Source organism: Rhipicephalus microplus, chromosome 3 (genome assembly GCF_043290135.1).
Source record: "Rhipicephalus microplus isolate Deutch F79 chromosome 3, USDA_Rmic, whole genome shotgun sequence".
Taxonomy (NCBI): Eukaryota; Metazoa; Arthropoda; class Arachnida; order Ixodida; family Ixodidae; genus Rhipicephalus; species Rhipicephalus microplus.
The window spans coordinates 72369341-72392428 of NC_134702.1; the positions used below are offsets into that span (position 1 = coordinate 72369341).

At 43.5% G+C, this 23088-nt stretch overlaps 2 protein-coding genes and 2 non-coding genes across 9 annotated transcripts; 2 read left to right on the forward strand and 2 right to left on the reverse strand.

The window, feature by feature from the left end:
* Positions 1–258: 258 nt before the first annotated feature.
* On the reverse strand, positions 259–3476 carry LOC119185293 (uncharacterized). Of its 4 annotated transcripts, none has more exons than XM_037434373.1 (2): positions 3338–3476; positions 259–2334 (listed from the first exon to the last, which is right to left on the reverse strand). In XM_037434373.1, the coding sequence occupies exon 2, from the start codon at positions 2326–2328 to the stop codon at positions 409–411; it is 1920 nt and encodes a 639-aa protein (XP_037290270.1). In that variant the 5' UTR covers positions 2329–2334; positions 3338–3476; the 3' UTR covers positions 259–408. The 4 variants fall into 4 exon arrangements, with proteins under 4 accessions (XP_037290270.1, XP_037290272.1, XP_037290271.1 ...); XM_037434375.2 differs by lacking the exon at positions 3338–3476 and adding an exon at positions 3064–3195; XM_037434374.2 differs by lacking the exon at positions 3338–3476 and adding an exon at positions 2899–3038.
* On the forward strand, positions 3293–14275 carry LOC142803785 (uncharacterized). 3 transcript variants are annotated; one of them, XM_075889814.1, is made up of 8 exons: positions 3547–3681; positions 4953–5415; positions 6289–6452; positions 7867–8018; positions 9291–9434; positions 10094–10393; positions 11730–12024; positions 13407–14275. In XM_075889814.1, the coding sequence occupies exons 7-8, from the start codon at positions 11821–11823 to the stop codon at positions 13494–13496; spliced, it is 294 nt and encodes a 97-aa protein (XP_075745929.1). In that variant the 5' UTR covers positions 3547–3681; positions 4953–5415; positions 6289–6452; positions 7867–8018; positions 9291–9434; positions 10094–10393; positions 11730–11820; the 3' UTR covers positions 13497–14275. The 3 variants fall into 3 exon arrangements, 2 of the variants coding, with proteins under 2 accessions (XP_075745929.1, XP_075745928.1); XR_012894289.1 differs by lacking the exon at positions 3547–3681 and adding an exon at positions 3293–3429 and having other exon boundaries at positions 11730–14275; XM_075889813.1 differs by having other exon boundaries at positions 11730–14275.
* On the forward strand, positions 3890–3962 carry TRNAK-CUU (transfer RNA lysine (anticodon CUU)). Its single transcript has one exon. It is a non-coding gene; the product is annotated as a tRNA-Lys (tRNA).
* Positions 14276–21182: 6907 nt separating the features above from the next.
* Positions 21183–21273, reverse strand: TRNAY-GUA (transfer RNA tyrosine (anticodon GUA)). The gene is given in 2 exon segments: positions 21183–21218; positions 21237–21273. It is a non-coding gene; the product is annotated as a tRNA-Tyr (tRNA).
* Between the last annotated feature and the right edge of the window lie 1815 nt (positions 21274–23088).

Genomic DNA, 23088 nt, shown 5'->3' on the forward strand with positions numbered 1-23088 from the left:
TACTGACTGCGTTAATGCTTCAGTGAAATTTGTCTGAATTTCTAACTTCCACAGCAATGCAATCAGCTACACACACAATCAATGCGACAAAAAAAAAATGCACGTCACAAATGCATCAAAGCGTAAAAGCAGCTACGGTCGTGTGGAAGCCAAATGTTATATCCTGAAAAAGAACTAATCTTGCACGACTAAGATTGAAATATAGTAAAAAAATTGTGCTTAATTATAGCTTATCTTGCAAGCTCTAATGTACAAACATTAACCTGTGAAATAGCCACAGTTGTAGCCATTTATTATTCAATTTTTTCAACATTTAGTTTAACATTTCCCAGAATGAAGTCCACAAGAAACCTTTGGTTATTTTTGTAAAGACTCCTGTGTTTTCTAGGAGGCTCTATACATTGCCAGTTACACTGCCTCAACAGCTGTATTCTCTTGCACTTCTGCTTGCATCACAAGCTGCTGTGTTTCAGTTTCAGCCTCACTCTTGCCTGCCTCTTCGCTATCCTCTTCTAAACTTTCCACTTCACCTTCGTACTCCACAATGAAGTCCTCACTAGGATCCCGGTTGACAACAATATGGATTTCATTTGTGGCATCTGTGCAATCTGCTTCGGCATGAAAGTCGGGGTGACAGTTCTGATAGTGCGACTGCAGCGTTTTGTCCGAAATGTAGTTTTTTAGGCAGACTTGACACTCAAACTTGACTTTCGTGTGGATCTGCATGTGGCGTTTGAGGTTGACCTGCTTTGCAAAGCGGCGCGGACACAAGCTGCAGGCGTACGGCCGTTCGCCCGTGTGCGTCCGCATGTGAATCTCAAGCTGATTCGTCGAAGTGCACCGCAGGTTGCAGGTGGGACATTCATTTTTCTTTGTTGCGTGTGCCTCCATGTGTTTCACCAGATGCTGCTCTTTGGCGAATGACCGCTCGCACATAATGCAGAAGAAAGCGTATGCGTCCGAGTGAATCCTTTGGTGCGCCCCCAATGCCGCACGCGACAAAAACCTGCGGCTGCATGTGTCGCAGCTAAAGATTTCCTGGTGGCATTTTTTCGTGTGCGCCCTGAGTCGTGTGATGTTCGGGAATGCCTCATCGCACTGTGTGCATGGGTAAGCCCGGTCCGACTGGTGCGTCTGCACGTGTGTTCGCAAGTTGACGGACTTTCGGAAACGTTTGAGGCAGACTTCGCACTGGTAGGGCCGTTCACCCGTATGCGTTGTGCGGTGAGAGTTGAGGTTAGACATCTTGGTGAAGCGTTCGTTGCAGACGTCGCACTGATATGGCTTTTCGCCTGTGTGGATCATCTTGTGCGACCGGAGGTCACTGTTAGTGTAGAAGCGCTTGTGGCAGAGGTCACACGCGTGGTCCCGCTGGCCCAAGTGGATCTTCATGTGTGCCTTGAGGTTGGAGGCCACCGTGAAGCTCTTGTTGCACGTCGGGCACTTGTGATCCCGCTGGCCTGTGTGGGACAGCAAGTGCGTCTTTACATGGCTCGAGGTGGCAAACTGCTTCCCACAAATCTGGCACTCATGCCGCTTCTCGCCAGTGTGTGTCAGCATGTGGGCACGCATGTTGCTGTTGACAGCAAATTCGCGAAAGCAGATCTCACACTGGTATGGCTTTTCGCCGGTGTGCACTGCCATGTGCGTCTTGAGGTGTGTAGAGGTGATGAATCCTTTGTTGCACACTTGGCAGACGTACTTGCGTTCGCCAGTGTGGATGCGCCGGTGAGCCTTCAGGTTGCTCGACACGGTGAATTGGCGGCCACAGATATCGCACTGGTGCGGCTTACGTCCAGCGTGAATCATCATGTGGGTTTTCAGGTTGCTGCGCGATGTGTACCACTTGTAGCAGATGGTGCAGCAGTGGTCCTTCTTGGTGTGGCTCGACACAAGGTGGGTGACATACTCGTTCGAGTCACTGAATTTCTGCTTACACAGCTCGCAGGCATGGACTTTCTGCTCATTCGTTTGGTGCGACTGCTCATGAGCTGCCAAGAGGAACTTTGAGCTGAAGCTGCACCCGCATACGGCGCAGGTGTGCCCGTGACTGGTTGCCGGAAGCGCTTCGACTACTATAGACTCGGGATCATCAACATCTTCGGCAAGAGTGACTTCATCCGGAACTATCACGTCTCCCGAGACAACCACAACTTCGGCCTTACTGCCATCAACCTGAGGCTGCATAACAGCTGCCACCATGAATGGACACATGTTTCCTCCATCTGCACTGTGGTGTTGCTCTATCTCTTCCAGAGAGGAAAACTGCTCGTCGCAAGCGCCGCACTGGTAGACAACTGAGTCACAATCTAGCTGTTCTTCTTCCATGGCGACCTGCAGAAGGAAATGAAAACACAACATAAATCTTTGTAGGAGACATTTTTGTAAAGTCCGCTGTCAGAAGACCCATAACTACAATCGTGTTACATGGCACGAGCAGATGAATTGCAGACGAGAACAAAAACACAAGCAGTAGGGTGAGTAGGGTGTACTGTAACTGGAAGCGTAATTTTATGCAGCGAGCGTCATCACATAATTGGGATCAAAATATTGCAGACGTCCGACTCCCGTTCAACAGTTCTGTTACGCTGTGCGCTTAATCGACAAATCATATCGCTTGTCGAAACACCAAATGATGCTGACAGGTCTCGGCAACAACGGGTTTCCCTGAAACTGCGAAGGTGTAAAAGGGTTAGGTTCTGGATGAGCAGCTTCTGCAACGAGTACGTCGCAGTTGAATAATTAAACGGGCCCTCAGGCGACCGAGTGTTTTCGCAAACCGCCACAAGCCTCCCTCGATAACCCGCAAGAATCGCCACTGCCACCGATCTCGTGGTGTCGATGAATTTTTCAGCGACTTGGCCACGCCGCGAATCAGTTTCTACGAGGAGCAATCACCTGCAGTTGTAAGGACGACGTGACAGCTCATCAACGTCTTCTTAAGGGACGAGAAATCGACGCAGGCATGCACAGAATACTTAACACTTCTTTTTGTGACTGGCGCAGCCGCCTTGCACAGCTGTGCGTGCGGTGTTTTGTCGCGGGCAAAGACGAAGATTTCACCTTGAGTGAACATATCGCTGCGTAAAATTGTGCAAAACAGCTCCCGAAGCCAAGTAGGCGCGTCAATAATTTTTTACCACGAGCATACTGAGCGGCAACGCTATAATTTTTGAGCGCCCGTAAGACTGCTTGTGTAAGGGCAATGCCGACTTGATTTCAGCAAGCGCATTGCCATCGCCCCATATCGGTAACATGGCACGCGCAGTTCGCGGTCAGCGGTGCAACGTTCATGCCAACGGCCTCGGGACAGTGTGGATGAAGAGCATTTTCTCACCTTGGCGTAATTGAGATGACTAGTTAAACATATTTTGGAACGCCGTACGTGCCAGCAACGTCGACAGCGGATAAGCCTAATTCTCAACGTTGGCAAGGCCCTTTTTCTTTACTTTTTTTTTCCCCTTGCTCTTCACGTGGTGCTGCGAGAGATGTTGCCGTCTACGCCATCTGTTGAAAAGATTTCATACCAGATCGATGTCGTGGTTAGGATGATATCGAAACGCACTCATAGAAATAAAGTTGAGTGATATCAAGGTTCGCGCTTGCCCCTTTCAGCACCAGTAGAGTAACTCGCTATGCCATTACGCTGCTGAGAGCAAAACTAGCTACCCCAGCCGAACGGTAAGCACCAAGGCGTAATTTTTCGCGTTTTTCCACAGGTCGCTATTGAACAGATAACAATGACATTGGGGCAATGATGGCATCATTTGGCTTTCGTAGTTTAAGGTATCTGGGTCGTAAACTTTATAACATCAAAATCTTGCAACAAATAACAATAGGTTGTGGTATTTCGCATTTTTATACAGAAATAAGCAACTCGGTGCACATCGCCCGGCTAGCTCAGTCGGTAGAGCATGAGACTCTTAATCTCAGGGTCGTGGGTTCGAGCCCCACGTTGGGCGTTTTTTTTTTTTAACGTCAACTCAACATCAATAATTGTTCATTACTTTTCGGCTGCATAAGCCCCTTTCGTGTCTTCAGTGCAGCCAACGGCGTCTCCTAAACGCGGTCCTCAAGAACCGGAATGACGGAACGTCAGGCCGAAAGTGTCTTCATGGGCGTCTGCATGCAGGGTGATGAGTGGTTGCGAAAGAACACTTCCTCCCTTCTCAAGACAAATCAGCACATACCTACTTCCCCCTTTGCTACACCAGAACTCGCTCCCTCTCCCAGACGCGACGTAACACGATTTTGCACAGTCAACGCAAGAATCCCGCCGATGCGTGCGTGTCCGTGCATCTCACACTTCTACGCAAAGAAAAGATTGTGTTTTATGTGACTTAAAAACATGGAAATGAATGAAAATGTAACTGAGCAATCACTGCCTGTTCAATGTTGCATATTGACTAGAAGTATGCCAGAAACCATTAATGAGTTAAACTTCGAAACTTTACTTCACCAACGCAGTAAGCTTCCTCCTGCTCATAGACGTTACATTCTCCTAGCGCCGAGCGTGCTGACGCCCATCTCGCTTTATTTCACTTATTTCAAGCATGACTTTAACTTTTACTATAATGTAAAAAGAAGACATATTTCTAAGAAACAAAATAGCCGCCATAACACGATGTGTGCCCCCCCCCCCCCCCTCCCAAACCTTTGTGACATATATGCATTTATGCCACTATTCATGGGCCACCTTACTAAAGCGGTATCTCTTCGCCAAGCAAAAAAAAAGTAAAGTGAATGAAGACTTGGGTAGAGTTGCCTCACGCGTATTTTACAAATATGCCAGCGAACAGATAAGTAAATATAATATAAATAACGATAATTTTTTTTCGCTAATAGATGCGAGTAAGCTGGCTGTTGTATAATTTGTTATTTTTCTTTGTACATGTCATTGATGTCATTTGCTTGCAGAATGTTACTTCGTGCTTTTTCCTCTTCTGTTTCAGGACAAAACTGGGAAAATCTGGCGAAAACTTCGAAATTCTACTCGGAAGATGTGACTGTTTCGATAAACAGAGTATATTTGAACAGTAGGCTGCATTTTTGATGGATTGTCAGCGCGTGGCGGCTGCACGCAAGCCGTGACGCCACAATCACCAAGGCTCATGCCGAGTGCACGCGTTCCTGTTCTCCTCTTCCCTTTTATCCACCTCTCTTTTCACCCCACTCTCCCCGTTCCAGAAAAGCGCTGATGCTTTACCTCATCCCATAGCATTGCTTACTACCGGTCAAGTTGTTTCGGACAGTTCTGGGAGCCATAGGGTGAGCTGAGCGGGCGTCACACATGCCCTCTCAGCTCAGAAGAAGGTCCTTTTGGCCCAAATGATGCTGGAGGATCAACGCCAGCGGAGGTGGTGGGTGCGCCCGTCATGGTGAACGCGGCACGCCGAGAGTGAATTTTTCACCACGGTACGTATACCAGTTATCGCATTAGCGCCAATAAATTACATTGCTAGTTGCGCACGCATTAAAACATTTCGCTGTGCGTTAAAACGAAGCATAATACTAACTCAAGATGGTTCCTCATCAGAGCATTAAATGTGCATTGCGATTCTATATTTTGTAAGAAAGCGTTGTTTGAAAACGTTCTAGTCTCGTCTGTTTATGCGATTTTAACGTTTTTCAAAAGTAAGTTGACCATCGGCAGTGCGGGTGAGCTGTCAATTAAAAAGTGTTCGCGACGACAAAGGACACACGGCAGCACCTCCCTCCGCGTGGACCAATCAATAATTGTGACTGCCTGGTTATCAGGCTGATTCGTGCCTCCCCCCCCCCCTTTTTTTCATATTAGTGCACAGCCGTCCTGTGCTCAATACACTGCTTGCTCCGATAAAAGTAAATATTTCATGCGTACCTTAATTCCATAAATTTTCATCCTAAAAGTGAACCACTTCTTTCATTATTCAGATTGGCACAAATCGATTTCGCCTTGCATGGAAGTCGTATTCTGCCGGCCACATTTTGTTGAGGACAATTTCGGGCAATCAGTGCACAACTACTTCTTTTTATTTACTTAAAGTTATTCGATTGTGCTTGTGACTGCCAGAGATATGATTTCTAATTTGGTCATCTGAGACTGACTCTGGAACATGCATGAAGTAATCTCCTTGGCCTGTATGGAGGAATACACATGCAATATACGCAACACATATTTCTACAAGTGTTGAGCTATGGATATGCTGCTCGCTTAGGTGCCAGTCAACATAAATCTGCATAGTTATGTTTTGTGACCTTTGCTGGGAAAGAAAAAAAAAAAAAGCGAAATTATTGTTTCTATTTCAGATGAAAAAAATGCGTGCTAGGGACCTAGAATACTTCCAAAAGTACTATCGCATGTCCCCATCACAATTTGACTATATCCTCAGTTTGGTCAAGGAAGACTTGGAAAGAGAGACCTTCATCCGAGAGCCCATATCTTCAGCAGAGCGACTTGCTATGACCATGAGGTAATACAATTTGTCTGGAACCTTGTGACAGTACACTTGTATTTTAAATGTTTGTTTAATGCATTATGAATATTTTTAATGCCAAATGTACTATAGGATTACATGCATAATACACATTTGTAGTGCATTAATTCACCTACTTAGTAAATACTGTGATTGTTTCTCATGTAAACTTGCTCATAATGTTATATCAAGTATGGCGATTCAGTTTGCTTTGTCAGCACCTGTCTATGTTACCCATGGCCCATTGAACTGGCGTATATTGCGACACCCATGCACAGCAATGGACAATGTGTCATGCATAGGGTACTAAACGGGCGCAAGCACGAGGAGACAACACGGCAGCGGTAGGCGACGGAGTCAGTAGGTAGCCGGGCATGTCGGTGGCGCATTTTGGAAGTGACAAAGGAGCGCTGCGTGACGCACGTGCACACTATGTATTGAGCACTGTTGTCTTGCAAGATATGCAGAAATCTTACAATGTGTCCTGCAGTTCATTTCTGATTTGATTGTGCAGCACCAGCTTGATTTCAGCTGCATGTGGCCATTGTGTTTGATGATATGTAAGCTGTAGGCACTCGAACTTTCTGAAAAACTAGCCAGCTGATGTGGCTAGGAGTTCCCCAAACCAGTTGGCAGTAACGAAGTCATGGCAGGACAACGGATAATGTTTTCAAACAAAGGCACAGCAGTTTTGTAAGCGTAATCTATGAGGTGCAGAATTTTTACACCTCTATTGCATTGCGTTGTGTTGATATTTGATATATATTATGATTACGTACAAAATTACTTTGCCTACACAGCTATGCACTTCAACTTCAATTTGCATAATTTATGCTACTTTTTAGTGATGACAATATGATAAGAGAAATTGCTTGCCAATAGTTCAAAAAATATCTATTGTAGTTAATCTCTTTTACCACATTTGTCAGTACCTCACATGGTCATCGGGCTAATTGTGTGTACGTACATAAAAACAGTGCTGCAGAATAGAATTTGGAGGGCACATTAGTTGTTTAAGGAGTGCTTCATCAATGGCAAGTTTTGAGTGTTGTACGACTTCCTGTTATATTACAGAGCTTTAGTGCCATGGCCCCTATAGTACTTGCATACACAAGCTCATTTTGTTACTTGTTTTGTTTTTTTTTTCTTTTATGTGGCTGTTGAACAGATAGAAGAAAGGACCTGTGCAATACGATGCTCAAACAAATATCCAGTGGCTAGAGACCCTTGGAACTAAAGCTTTCTGTTCTCATGCAACATTTGTGCCTGTAATACACCTAAGGACCACATGTAATAACTATACAGAATATCCATACTTGGTTCGAGTTGCAATTGAATTTTGTTATGGCAATATAAACTCTTTATATGGCTATGCAATGGCTGACTAGAAACCAACTAAATTTGAATGCAGGTATCTGTCCTCAGGAGCCCTCATGCAAGACATTGCCCTATCATTTCATGTGGACATATCCACAGCTCGTGAGGCCGTGCAAGAGACATGTGCGGCACTTTGGTCCAGACTGAAACCACTGTACATGCGTGCAAGTAGACGAACATGTAAAGGTGTGGCTGAATATTCAAAACTTGTAACTATAGTTTCCTTCCAAAGGCGATCACACACATGCCATCAGTATAATGATTTCCATATCACAGTGTGGTGTGTGGAAGGTACAGTAAGTCATAGAGTCGGAATCATTAACAGATCTCGATAACTAATGGCCGCACAGCCGCAAATTTGTAATGAACTGTGAAATGCACTTGTACATTTTAACAAAATTAAATCACCAATTGCTGAGGGTCAACTAAATGAAACAGTGCCTCAATGTGGCACTAACACATGCATCAGAAGCATCACCTTTACAGAATCAACTTGTTGTGACACAACGTGGTCACTTCAGCAATTGCATGTGCAAGTTTCGCTTGAAGTTGAAATGTCGCATTTTATGCCATGCCTGCTGTACATGTGTATTCACCGTAACCTAGTTGGCTGTGTTTCGTCTCCTCAGTTTTAGTTCCTGTTTCTGAAGCATTATTCGTGGCCTATCTTTCATGGGCATATTCAATTGCAGTAGTTAATTTTTTTTTCACCCTACTTGTCAGGCTATTTTATTCTTCTTACTGATCTTGCTGACTTGGTAAAGTGATACTAATATGACAATTTTCATTTCTTCTTTTCTTGCATCAAATGAAAGGCCATTCCCTTGAAGAACCTAGAAATGTAGTGCTAAGTACGAGTGCACTTAGCACTTGATTTGGTAATGTCACTTGTTAATGAAAAGAGAGGTCAAAACCTTCAAATGCCTTTCTTAAAATCCATTAAATAAATACAAAGATGATGTTACAGACATGCAAGAAGTATGCTGTGTGGTGAGAGAAGCATACTGAAAAAGAATTGTGTGATCTGGCTATCTATGGCACCCTGTGGCTTGCCAAATGTAGCCAGAAGTGAGAGTCAAGTTCACTTCAACATGTCCAGCTTTGTACCTCACTTTAAAATGCACACTTCTGCATGCTTCAAGCCGTCGTGAGGATTCGTGAGCTATCTTTAAGAGGAAAGGAATGACCTTTCATTGAAATAGATGTTATTAGTTTGCCAAAAAGGTTATTAGTTTGCCAGTGGCCTGAAGGGGTCAACAGTGCATAGCGGCTCAGGCAAAAACTACAGTCGGCCATGGTACATGAAGCTAATGTTTTAAACTGTGGACAGTTTTTGATGTTTGAGGCTTCCTCTCAGTGATAAAATGAAGCTTTCACTGGCTTAGATATCTCCACTTCCATGGCACTGATCCCACAATGTTATCATTACTGATAAAATCACTGCTTGTTTCATTTCAGGAGCCAAAGACGGAGACATGGCTGCATATCGCTAAAGGATTCAGCCGGACATGGCAGTTTCCTAACTATATTGGGGCTGTTGATGGAAAGCACATACAGATTAAGTGTCCTCTGAACTCTGGAAGTGTGTACTTCAATTATAAGGTTAGTATGTATAATGTTCTGATGCACTCTGCAGACAACTTAATTCCGTTAAAATTGCTGTCTATTGCACATGAATTGTATGTGCCATTGTAAGCACTGAACACATAGTACGTTTCAGTGTGCTGTCTGAATGGTGGCATCAGATGTTCCGATGTGTGGAATATGATGCCATGATCTTTACAAAGCACACATGCACGTTGGTTTGTCATACAGTATATCGTACTTGCAGCAAGTATGATAGTATTCCTTAACGTTCTCACGAACTTTCTTTTGGTAACATGTATTATAACAGGGCACTTTAGGGAACTTCAAAGAGAATATTCTTAGGAGTTCGCTCCAACTTTTTTTGTCAAGTTTGCTTTGAACTGTTACAATATAATCAAGAAATAATAGAATTGGCTTCACAACAAAAATTTTGCTATTCACATAGCTCTACCTATGTACCTTGAAGCTAGGATGGAATGTTGGTGCATGTGCAGTTATAAATTACATTACAGTTTCCATGCAGGCATTGTTAAAAGTTAACCTTGTGTTTAATTAGAAACACTAGATGTGAACTCTTATGTTGCAACCCCATTAATTTGGCCTCTCAGCACATCAGCATTCTAAAGCATCTAGAATAATGTTACACAATCCTATTGTATGCATACTCATTGCAGGGCACATACTCCATTGTTCTGCTTGCCGTTGTCGAAAGCGACTACAAGTTCGTGATCGTCGACTTTGGTGCTTACGGCAAACAGAGTGATGGTGGAGTCCTAGAACAATCAAAGTTCGGGTGTCGCTTGGAGAATGGAAAGCTTCATATCTCGCGAGACCTGGAACTTCCGAACACGTCCCACCCAGCGCCTTGCGTGTTTGTGGGAGACGAAGCCTTCCAACTCCGCACCGACCTCCTATGGCCATACCCTGGACGAGGGCGAGACTCGCATCTTCAATTACCGATTGAGCAGAGCAAGGTAAATTAGACAAACCTGGATTTGAGAGGAAGTGTTGATTTTTTTCTTCTTTAGTCCCAGTGTGTTAACTTGGTACTCATTTTGGGAAATCTGTTAAACACTTGCTTTTGAAGATAATAATGAATTTATGCCAACTAAAAACGTGCAGTATCAGCTGAGCATGGGTATTTCATCGCCGAGTATATTATAGTTCGTTTCCCGATACCACATGCCAAAAAGAAGCCATGGACTTGCAGTATGTTTACGAACATATTACGCCTCATTTAATCTTCTGTCTTTTAAACACTCTGCCAAACAAGTACTCAGATTTTAGTTATCGAGTCATGTTGCAAGTGTTGCATTGTTTCGAATATGGGACAACAGCAAGGGGGAATGAACAAGTGGCAAAGCATTTCAAATTTTGGTGTGAGTTGAAAGTGTATTTGTAAACTTGCCGGTGTCATCTTCCATCGCTCATGTGATGTAGAGATTGCACTTCAAGCGACTCCCTCGATAGACTCTACCCCCCTTGCTTTCTTGTGCTTCCTTGTGTGTGGCAACCGTTTCTGAGCCATCCTGCGCATTACGTATTCTCCACCTTCACTATAATCCCAATGAACTGAATTTTATTGCCTGTACAAATTTTCAGTGTGTTGGATTTTTTTGACAATATTGCAGTCATCACCAAGCATGAAAAATTGGTTGGCGACTGTAGCAACACTGACAGAAGTCAAGTTGCCAATTTTGTCCAGTAGTTTTGACAATGCTCTGGACTGATCTAGTTACTGCTGTGGTGCTGTGGACAAGCTTTGTTTGATGTGATATCACCATACAGGACGAACATGGTAGCCGACGTGAGCTTATGGCATCTAGTTTACGTTGTGACATGTTCCATTCTGCCCTCACATGCACAGTATGTGCATTACCATGTTCCTTAAATGTGCATTGTTTAAATTTGTTGTTGCTGTCTTGCATATTTTTTGCATGCCACAAAATGTTCGCTTTGACTGTTTCGTGGCAGTGCTCCTTTAATTTCGTATTCACACGGGGGACAGAATTCTCGGACGGGCAGCATGTCACGTGGGCTCACATCAGTGATTCTCCTTACCTACACCTCATCACAGAAGGCCGATGTGATTAACCTGTTTTTCATTGGGAGTCTAGCGACGGAAAGTTGCGGCTTTTCCCTGTGTCAATTTTGGCACTACGAAGTGGCACCAAAATTTCTGCTACTGTTGTTGGTGATTGTTCAGAAATAGAGCTGAAAGTATATGTTTACCTGAGAGTTATGGGATGGGAACTGAAATGGTAACTTGTCAATTATGCTTTTTCTCTTTTTTTTTTCTCCATAAACTAGGAGGTGTGTCGAGAACGCTTTCGGGATTTTGGTGACCAGATGGAGAATCTTGGCGCGGACCATGGGCAAAGAGCCAAAACAAGCTTAAAATATGGTGAAGGCCCTCTGTGCTCTCCAAAACTTTCTAATGCACAGAGGCACTGTAGATGAGGATGCATATTGTGGCCCTGGCTTTGCTGATTCTGTGGATGGCTTAGGGCAGCGGCGTTCTAGCCATTGGCGGGAGCTTCTTGCACAGCCGCCAATGCAAGTGGCTCGTACACAGGCACGCCACTTTGCCAAAGCAGCTCGGCAGGTCAGGAACCTGTATGCTACTTATTTCTTCAGTGAAGTAGGCAAAGTGCCTTGGCAGGATAATATCTTGTGTCCTGTCAACACAGGGCCCAATGCAGCACTACCTGTTTCCCAGTGAAGAGGAAATTTTTTTTAGTGATTTGATATGAGGGGTTCTTTATCGTGCATCTATATCAGAGCACACGGGCCTACGGCATTTGTGCCTCCATCGAAAATGCATCTTTTTTTAGTAAAGGTGTTAAAGAATATGTGCCACTGTGTGACCCAGCTGAAAACTATCACCACCATAAATGGGTATGTGCCACACAAATTGTGTCAATCCCACTACTCATTATTAGTCAACTAAAGATGAAGGTGGCTACAGTTGGTCCAACAAATGGCTGTGAAGTCATGGTGGAGTGCCAACGACATTGCGTATCAACAACGAGAAAATAACGGGGGAAAATAAAAGGCAATGGCAGCTGCGAGAAGACCTTGATTGAAGGCTGAGGACCACAATGACTTGCCCATAGTCTCCGAGAGGTGCAAACACTTCGTTTCACTGAGACTTTGTCTCCATTGTTAGGGCAACCGTGTGTCTGTGACTGTTTAAATGGTCAACCTGCCCTTGCTATCTGGATGATGTCATCGTTTTCTCACCCACTTTTGAAAGCCACCTCCCTCGTCTGTCAACCATACTTGATGCCCTTCCGCGAGCTGGCCACCTTTTCATTTCCTGTTTGGCCATTATTTTTCGTTATCTTTTGATACCCTGCCTCTGTTTAGCCAATACCAATCATCACGAAACTCTACAGCATGTCTGGCTGTGGCAAAAATAGGCACACACTCGGTAAGATCTGGCATATATAGAAAGATTTTGTTGATTTTGTGCGGTGGGTAGGAGCTTAGTAGCAGGCGTCAACAACCAATGGGTCTTCGCAATTTGTCGTCGCACTTCGACTACTGTAAATAGAGGTGCTGATCACTTCCAAGAAGCTTCACGAGAGGTGTTAATAAATTTAAAATAAAGCATCAAATTTAGAAACACAGTTCGCAAAGGTAAACAAAGTTTTTCTAACAGGCACAGAAGCTGATAACAGTGGCAGGCAAAAGGTTGTCAGCAATAGAGGAACCAAATGCATGAGTGAGTGAGAAACCATACTAAGAAACTGCACCGAGCGCACTGGAATGGGGACAGTGCATGTCATCAGGTGCTTTTTTCTGCGTCTTCAAGGGGTAACCATGTACTATGTGGATCAGTTGCTGACAAATGGTGCACCTTGCCCGAGAAACGCACAGTCACAAAAAGCACAAACAGGCCCTTCAATGTGTGATTGTTATCAGGTTGTAGAAGGAGAGTAGAAATTGTATTGAGGCCACAGCACTCTGCCCCAATTTGTGTAGGTGTTGATTGGACAGCACTACGAGCAGGCAGCGCAATGGCAAGTCAAGGCGGACTCCCTGTATCCGGGGCATTTGCTCACAATAGGATGACCAACAGGAAGGCACTGAAAAGAATGACCCACTACAGCATTCCAAGGCTCTGCTACGTGTAATATTGTTTTGTACTGGCGTAAATTACTTAGTTGTAATAATCAAGCCCCTCATTACATTGTTTACGGCGGCATCTAAAACAGTTCTTACTAACAACATGCGATACCTGAATATATATGTATGTGTATATATATGTGTTTAAATACGGTTATATGCATTTATGTGTACCTGTATAGGTTCTGAAGTAACACTGTATTAGTTAGTGATATGTATGCGTTATGTTATAGTCATTTAATCCAATTAGTTATCTCCTGTTTTATCACTTACATGTAAATATTTTGAACTACCATAAGTTTCAATCATAATTTTCATTACGTTCATTTTGTTTTATTCGCTTGCTGTTTTTTCCTTAGTTGCCAATCTTTGTTCTATATTATTATACATGAATTCACAGGAGGTCCCCCTGACAGTTTTTACTTTGGGACCTCCTTCTGTATTATATCAACTTTTTACTTGCACTGTATTGTACTGAATAAACTGACTGGATTCCCAGAAAAAAAACAGTTACTAAATTTGCCTTGCTTACATGCAGATAAGAAAACAGTTATGTGGTATTACCAATGGATAAACTGGGAGGTCTTTTTGTGTTTTGAGTTTCACCATACGTGTTCAGCAACATTTCCGTTTAGAGTGTTTAGACTTTTGATAGTGACTGGTTATATTAACCAAGGTACTGTGGATGATGCTGTTATTGTATAATTAAATTCAATCAAGCACTTCTTGTGTCATATTAACTGCACTGTCCGGCCAGCACAGTACATTGCTCCCAAAAGCTGTCTCAATTACAATAGTCACAAAGCAAAGTTAAAAAAACTTGCAAACCTAAAATTATCCTGAACGTTTGTCAAGCCAGAAGACACTAAACCAGGTGCTATATGCTACACTACCACTAGACTATTGCATCTGTACTTCACTATCGCATTTGTAGTTTGTCGTTCCTTGTTTCTTTGTATCCGATCTTCCGGTGCAATGTTTTTAATGATTATTCCAGAGTATCGGTCCAGTCTCTGCATTAACAACGATATTCGTGCGCTGGCTAATAATGCGGTTTGTGCTGTGTCGTAGCAGACGACGTGGTTCAATTCTACACTCTTTAAGCGTCTGCACACTCTTGAGCTGCTGCCGGTGCACGATTGCAGCGCTAGTCGCATCACGATGCGAGGTGCTTTGAGATTTCCCCCAATAACGAAACGGCCTAATATTCTATAGAACCCCAAGCATTCAGAAAATTGTACAATATGCACCTTAGTGTCGTCCATACAAGAGGGGCACTTTTGGTGTAACAACAATGCACTGCAATTGGCAGCATATCCAGCAGAATAGGTCTTGCTTGTCATCAGAAGCAAAATATACGATTCTTTTGAAAGCTTGCAAAAGTATTTTTTTGAACACCAAGCCTCTGTGAGGCCACGTGGCCTTTAGCTTTTGCTCCACTTTCTGAAAAATAAAAGATAATAAACTTTCTGTAAAACTTAAATGTAATAAATGTAAAAAAACTATAGTTGTATTGCCTATGCAATAACAACACGTTCTGGGTGCTACATGGCCTGTAGCAATTCACTTGCATAATGGTTCTGCCTTGATTGAAAAATTTGTATATTGTGCTTCATATGAGAGAAAACTGTACTTTAGCTTCAATCGTTTGCTCTGCCTCTGATGACCTATTTTGTATCACCTCCTTTTCACGAAGTACTAGGGCCCAAGTGCTGCTTAGGCCCCAAACTTTTCATGAAGACAAAACAAACTTTACGCAATCAGGAAAAACATCAAAAAATTTTATTTACAATACTTCTGGCAACACTCATTACTGTTGGCTTGCTTGATCAGCCGGCCCTTGGATCGTCGACAATACAGTCGGCACTTGTCTTACTTCATAGTGCATTAGCACTTCCAATAGGTGCATTTTGCATTGCCCCCTCAGGTGTTCAGGCACCTTGTCCATGTGCCCGGCCAGCGAAAGTAAAAATTGCTCTGTTCTGTTTTCTTTCTCGTTTTTCAATTCCTCATCAACTTTATTTTTTCTTTTGTTTGTTTTCTTTGTTTGTGTTGTGCGTCGCGTGTGACATAGTGGGATGGGCGTTAAAGGGGTAGACAGGACAGGTGTTGAGGTGGATGGTTGTGTGGAAAGGGTGGGAATAAGGGGAGCAGAAATAGGTCGAAAGAAAAAGTTACTGTGATCTAAAGTGGGAGAAGAGGGTATGGTGTGGTCTGGTGTGTCAGAGCAATAATCACTTTCGCTCTGAGCACTGGCACACCGAGGGGGCAACATTGATGCAAACACCACTGCTGCATCGTCGGTGGCATCTCCGCAATCTTCGTCCAGGTTACTGCTTGTTCTATGAGGAAAACAAGCAGCTACATAACTAGTGCCATGAAGAATACAGCAGTAACAAATACATTTCTTGGAATGCATGCACTAGCTACTATGCATTATGGCACTGAAAATAAGCGTGTAGCAATCTCTATGTTGCCAGTCTGAGACAGTTGGGGTTACATTACGATTTCACGTAATGGTTTTGCATTTTGTGAGGGACGCCGTAGTGGAGGGCTCGAAAACTTCTGACCATCTGGTGTTCTTTTTAACGTGCACTGACGTTGCACAGCACACGGGCCTCTACTGTTTTGCCTCCATTGAAATGCAACCGCCCAAGCCAAGATCAAACCTGCGACCTTCGGGTCAGCAGCTGAACACCTTAGCCACTGCTACACCGAGTTGGACTTGCGCTACTGTTAAGAATTGTTGCAACTCAAAAATAAGCGAAGGAATTCAATGGCATACATATATGTGAAGATGTACCATCTATCTACGGTTTCTTTGTAGCGAGAATTCTTCACGGTGTTTCAGAGAATTTGTCACAAGCAGGCATATTGCATTACAGAAAAATAATCGACAAGTGAATCACAATTTACATGAATAAATTCAGCATTCTTTCTCGTCATCAGTATGACTTTTGCTCCCGCTCTTCAATAAATGTAGCTCTTATAACACTTACCGGTAAGTCAAAAAAGCGACTGATCAAGGTGAATTTGCAACATCCATATTCATACACCTTTCAAAAGCATTTGACACTATTGATCACCCCATTCATTTAGCAAAACTTGAAGCTATTGGAATAACCGGTCCACCTCTGCTCTTTATACAGAGTTATTTACAGGATAGAAAACAAACCATCGATATATCTGGCTCTTATTCTGAAGAAGTAACTACTAAGATGGGTGTACCACAGGGGGCCATATTAGGTCTCCTACTTGTCTTAATTTGTATTAATGACTTACCTCTCATCTAATTGTGTCTAATGCTGACGACATGAGGATCGTTATTTCTAATCGCTGCATACCTACACTATCAATAAGCTAAATGAAGATTTTTTGAGAATGCGTACTTGATGTAAAAATAAGAACCTGCAAATTAACAATATTAAGACCAAATTTGTCATCTTTTCCTCATATCAGCATTGTCTCTACAGCATTTGTAGGTCTGGAACTTGATCACCACCTTAAATTTCATCTACATCTCTCCAACATGAAAAAGAAAATGGCCTAAAGTGTACAACTTTCAACAAAGCTCAACTCCATTTCTCCTTCTCTACTCTCATATCACTATTATGCTTTTGTTCATTCCCTTAGCTACAACATTTAACAGTGGGGGCAACATGTACAATAGCCACCTTACAAGCGCAGAAGGTCCCATTTCAGTCTATGCCTATAGCACCTCCTGTACAATTCTTACTATGTGCTTATTCCTTTGTTTGATTTGAAATAAATGGTTATAGTGACTACTAGCAGAAGTAGCAGTCATCACTGGTGGCATTGCCGAAACACAGACCTCTTCTGCTTTCACAGGGAGGGCAAGGGCTCAAGTTTCGCCACTCATCTCTATGCTGGCATGCTCCGTCGAAGTGGATGGATGGATTGATGTGGCTCTACTCTTCAGGCGGCAGCTAACGCCACCTAGCCGTAATACTTAGTGAACGAACAACTACATTTATCTTTTTTTCCCTCTAAATAGTGAAGTATAGGGCTGGTACTTTGCGGTGAATGGCTTAATTTTCACTCGTGCCTTGACTTTAGCCACCAATCAGATAACCTCCTTCTAGTTAATTCTACTTGCTTAAAGTCTATTTTGCCCTCCCTGTCTCTAAACCCCAGTGCTTTGAAAAACTCTGCGCCATCATCCTGAACTATAGGTTGAAGCCCTTTACAGAACATTATCAAGTATTCGGCAGTTTCCTCCTCCTCTCCCCATACGCTGCATACCATGTCTACCCCTTCGTATTTGGCCCGATATGTCTTGGTTCGCAATACTCCTGTCTTGGCCTCAAACAGTAGAGAACTATTCCGAGTATTATCATAGATCCATTCCTTTGCAATTTTGTGCTTAAAAGTTTGATAGATCTCTAGTGCGGACTTCTTAATCATGCCAATTCTTCACGTGTCAGTAGCTGTTTCCTTCACCTTCTTCTTAACCGATAGTTCTTTTTTGTGTGGCCCCCTGCTCTTTTCTAAGTATTTACCAGTCAATTTTCTAATTCGCTTCCGCCATTTTGTATTGACATTCTTCATGTACAAGTAGCTGAAAACCTTCCTAGCTCAATGCTCCTTCCCCATTTCTCTCAATCGCTTCTAGTGTGCAGGCCCGAAAGCGCCACCTTCCTAATTGCTATTATGCTGCAAGCTGTGGTAACAATTTAAACATGAAGAAATCGATTCCACAAGTGAAATTCTACCGATTTCCAAATGAATGACAAACATATAGCAGATCAATGATATATGAGGGGAACGTGTTGCTAGTTAGTGAAAATTTAGTTGCAAATTAGTTGAAATATTATATGAAAATACTTCCAAGAAATGCACCCAATTTTAAGTACATGAGCTTCACAAGTGATAATCAGTCCAATGTTGTGTCCATTTTTTCTTTAGTATGTGTCAGTGACACTGTAGCCACAACGAAGGGAGCAGTTTGGGTGTCAGGTGTTTCCGCTCCAAGTAAAACATTTTAAAGTGTCAGCTACTTTCAACGCTTCAACGTTTGCTATAAACCACAAACAAAGCTTCGATTTACGGACGTGGCTCGGTGATGTCCTTCAAGAAGAGGAGGAGATCGAACAATTTCCATTTTGGCGTTGCCTCCCCCGTCCCGGCTACGCTCTTTTTCTTCTGTTCTCGTAGTTTCCTGGAAAAGGTGTCCCTTAAATTACGCCATCTATTATATGAAAGCTTCACATTTTCTAGAAAGGAAAAGGTAACAAAAACACATTATGCACTATTCCTCCAAACATTTTTAATGAAATATTGTTGACACAAACTGAGAAGCAAGAAAAAAGAACTCTGAAGGCAAGATGACATGTGACATTCCACGCTTTTTACTGATTGTTCCATCAATGCTTCCGAATTTGCCACTCAGATATCTCACAATACTATGCACCAAATCGGCCAACACAATTGCAATTTTAATGCTTGCAATGACAAAGTGAGCAATTGTTCACAGTCGAAAAATGTTTCCATGTTTAACCTTTCAATGCCACCAACGTTGCACGAGCTGTGTACTGCGTAACAATTTCGTACTACACGTACATAACTAATGATTGATGTTAAGTCAATTTGGTTGACACAGCTATGTTAGACGACGCATGAAAAGTGTTTGCAAGACTTTCCGTTAGAAGTGTAAAAAGTGGCTTTCATGTGAGGCCCACGCAATGTTTACGCATGTGCTTATAAAAAAAAGTGCCGCAAGGCATTCATAAACCCTTTCCGTTCCATTACACAACAATATATCTTATTTTCAAATTGCGTACCGCTCACTACGCGGTTTTCTTGGTGTGAGTAGACGGCCTCATGCCAGCAACAATGGAGTTCGCTCACCGAAGCCGTCGCGTGAATGAAGGTTTGCCTGCGCTAGCGACTGATCGCGCGAAGACGATCTACGTCGCATCGCTCGTCGCTGTCGCGTGCATTTTCGCGCTTATGAGGTTTGGGCTTTACTCGAGGCTACATAGCGGCTCGAAAGGCGCGGGCTCGTTTCGCCACAACACTTCTATGGGGTCATAATATAAGCGCCGGCGTACATTACTTTATGAAAAGAAGTCATAGGCGCTCAAAATTTGTCATTACGTTCCCTTTCCAATCACTACGGAGTGTAACCCGATGGAATGTCACTTGCTAATTTGAAACCGGTAAACATGGCTTTCCAGATTTGCCGTACGTCACGCTTCAAGGTTCGCGCCGTGTGAGTCTAAAACTTACGCGTTTTAAACTTTATCGCACGTGAAAAGCTCAGCTGCGTGCGCAGTTCACACTACAAAAAAAGCGCCCGGAAGAAAAAAAAATATTTGACAATGAAGTACATGTAAATACCATCTGTCAAAGCAAGGCCTAGCGTTGCCGAGCGCTGATTCCAAAGTGCCGGCTCCTGCCGCACAAGTGAAATTATTAACTTAGTGGAAAACCGGGCCGCTTCTGAACTCGTGGCTCTGTCGAAACTGCCGGCACCGATGCAGCTAGCTTGTCAGCACAAAAATTTGGCAATATGGCAGCTCCACTAGCTGGTTCACCTGCTTCGTGGGACGTCATCGTGACGTTTCCTTCTTCGCGCTGTGATTGGCTGCTGCAATGCGGCGGTGCGACGCTGTGCCGGTTTGGTGCTCGCCGCACCGGACATGCGGCGGTGCGACGTGACGATACGTCACGAAACGTCACCACTCCAGCAGTCACAACAAGCAGCCACAACTCAGGCTTCACAACAAGCAGAGCATTCGCTCGGGTGCATCTTCGCAAGATGTACCCTCTGACTCGTACTGCGACTGCTGCCACTCACTGCAGATGCTCGAAGACCACCTGCCGGGGTGCTTGAGTGCAGACCGGAAGGTCGCGAGTTTGATCCCGGACGCGGCGGCCGAATTTCGATGAAGGCGAAGTGGTGGAGGCCCGTGTGTGATGTCGATGCATGTTACACTCCAACAGATGGGCAGAATTCCCAGAAACGTCCGCTATACGACCTCTCTCATTATCATATCCTGGTTTTGGGACGTAAAACGCCCGATATTATTATGTTATGACCCCAAGATCTTCTATTCGGAACCAGGGGTACATGGCGCTATATATCTTGCGCGTGAAGGCCACCATCTGCCCAGCAATAACGAACACAGGTTCACCACTGAACACTGCAAAGATGCAGTGCACGCCCAGATGGTGCGCTGTCACCACCTAAACACTGCCGCATCCCTGTGACTTCATTCGCTCGAGCAGGTGACGTGGCCTCGCGCGGTGCTGTGCAATAGCGCTGCCCTTGGTATTTAACTTCTTTTTTTTTTTGGTATCTTGAATTGAGAGTGTTGGAGACGAAACACTTACGACGCACGTGTCGTTTAGCAGCTTCGTCCCCGTCTCAGCGCGATGAGAACTTACGGTAGAGTTTTTCAAGGGCTGCTTGATCATAACTTTCTTATAGGCGTCCGTCTAGACTCAGTAACACTCGGACTTGACAACCTGATCCATGATTTATTATTATTTTTTTTGTTTTATGCATCACCTCTTTTGACAAAACAGAAAGAAAGCTAACAACCCTTCTATGTTCCCCGGCCCTAACAAAGATACAAGGAACAGAAAAAGTAATACAAAAAAGACTACTCCGTCGAGCCGGATTCGAACCAGCGACCTATGGATGTCCGTAGCACGGAACCTCTACAGTCCACCGCTCTACCAACTGAGCTATCGACGGCGACGAAGCGCCCACATGTTCTTTTTGATACCAATACATTTATGTAGGCACACTTGCTGCGCTAGGTGTGTTTCAATAAACAATGATCTCGGTGCTGCTTGCGTCAAACTTTTTGAATGACTGCCCTGGTATTGTTAATGCACTCTCTTCTTGCTCCTCTATTGTTTTCTGCCTCAACTCACTACTTTTTCTTCAGAATAAATTCTGACAGCTATTTCGTACATACATCGCCGCCACTTCTTGTGCGTTCTTGAACATTTGTTCGTGTACGCATGTGGGCGAGGGGGTCGAGAGGAGGAGAGTTGTTGCAGGTTCCATTTCGTAACGAAAAGAAAGAGGCATTCTCTTAAGATTCTTTTTATTCATTTCACTGTTCCCCGAAACGTTCCTTCGTTATGCTGCATGAGAAGTGTTATCTTGCACCAGAAGTAACTCGGATGTCCTTATTAGTAGCTTACAAAAGTTCTACTTTATATACAGCAGACTGCAGGTGTGCGCAAGGTTCCACATCAAGGGGGGTTGGGACAAGTATCACCGGTGTGGGAGAGCTCTAACATTCATAACTGCAGCATCATACGTTTATTAACAGAGGTGAAAATAAAGCTAAAAGTTTTATTTTTAAATTTCGCACCGAGCTGCCACAACACGCGTTTTTTAACTAAGAAGAAAAAGGTAAAAATGTCATTTTTAAAATTTCATGCTGAAAGTTCCATGCGTCACGTCATGGATTTTGACGACATCATAGACGCCGGCAAAATTAACGACGTCATGGCATTTGCCGGGAATTCAAATGTGGCGTCCCCCCCAGCAGCATTTACTTTTCGTGCGTTCTCTCGATTATCGAGCGTCTGCTCGAGATAACATCGGCTTTCTCGGCATTGCGAAATGGACTCGAACCCACGAACCTGAGATTAAGTCTTATGCTCTACCACCTGAGCTGGCCGGGCGGTTGTTAGGCGATTTAGCCAATACATTACCACTGATTTTCCATCACTGTATATCAATACATGATCGTGAGAATGGTAAAACGCGCTCGGAATACTGGTTAAATATGAGCAAGGATAAAGACAGAGGTAATGATCGAAAAAAAAAATTCTCATGCCATCGTGGGCCTCGAACCTGAGACCACAGGAACGTGCACCATATACTCTGGCACCTGAGCCGGACTACTGCAGCTTTCTGTTTCCATTTCTTTTATATTTTTGCATGTCTCAAGCAATAACTATAACTACTCGCAACGTCATCATTGATCGTAACGCAAACGCGACGGTAGTGGTTGGGGGTCTATTCATGCGAATATACTATTTAAACCCTCACGGGATGATACGAAATGTTTCGCAATGCCGAAATCTTCAGATATGTGACATATATGTAAAAAGAAATGCTTGGGAGTTCTACAGATAGCTTGCTCGTCTCCGAGACTGCGGCATCAGGTCGACTCCGGCGGTGATGACACGGACTGTATAATCTATTTTAAAAAAGTAGTTTTTCATTATCATTAAAAAGCAGATATTCATGCTAGAAAATAACAACACATTATTACTTACTGTCACACAAAACTAGATTTGTATATGTATTTATTTATTGTGTATTTACTTATGCATACCTCCTCAACACTGTGCAGGAGTGTTTACAAGGAATACAAGCTGACTGTAAAGGTAAACGCATTAAATAGCCCAGCGAAATTACCAAATAAATAACAAGTCCATAAGGAAAACGTGCAGCAATGTACTGTACATATAATGTGGTTCATATAACAGAATATATTTTTTAATAAAATGCACTTCAATGTCAGCCGCATGCTTGAAGAGAAAA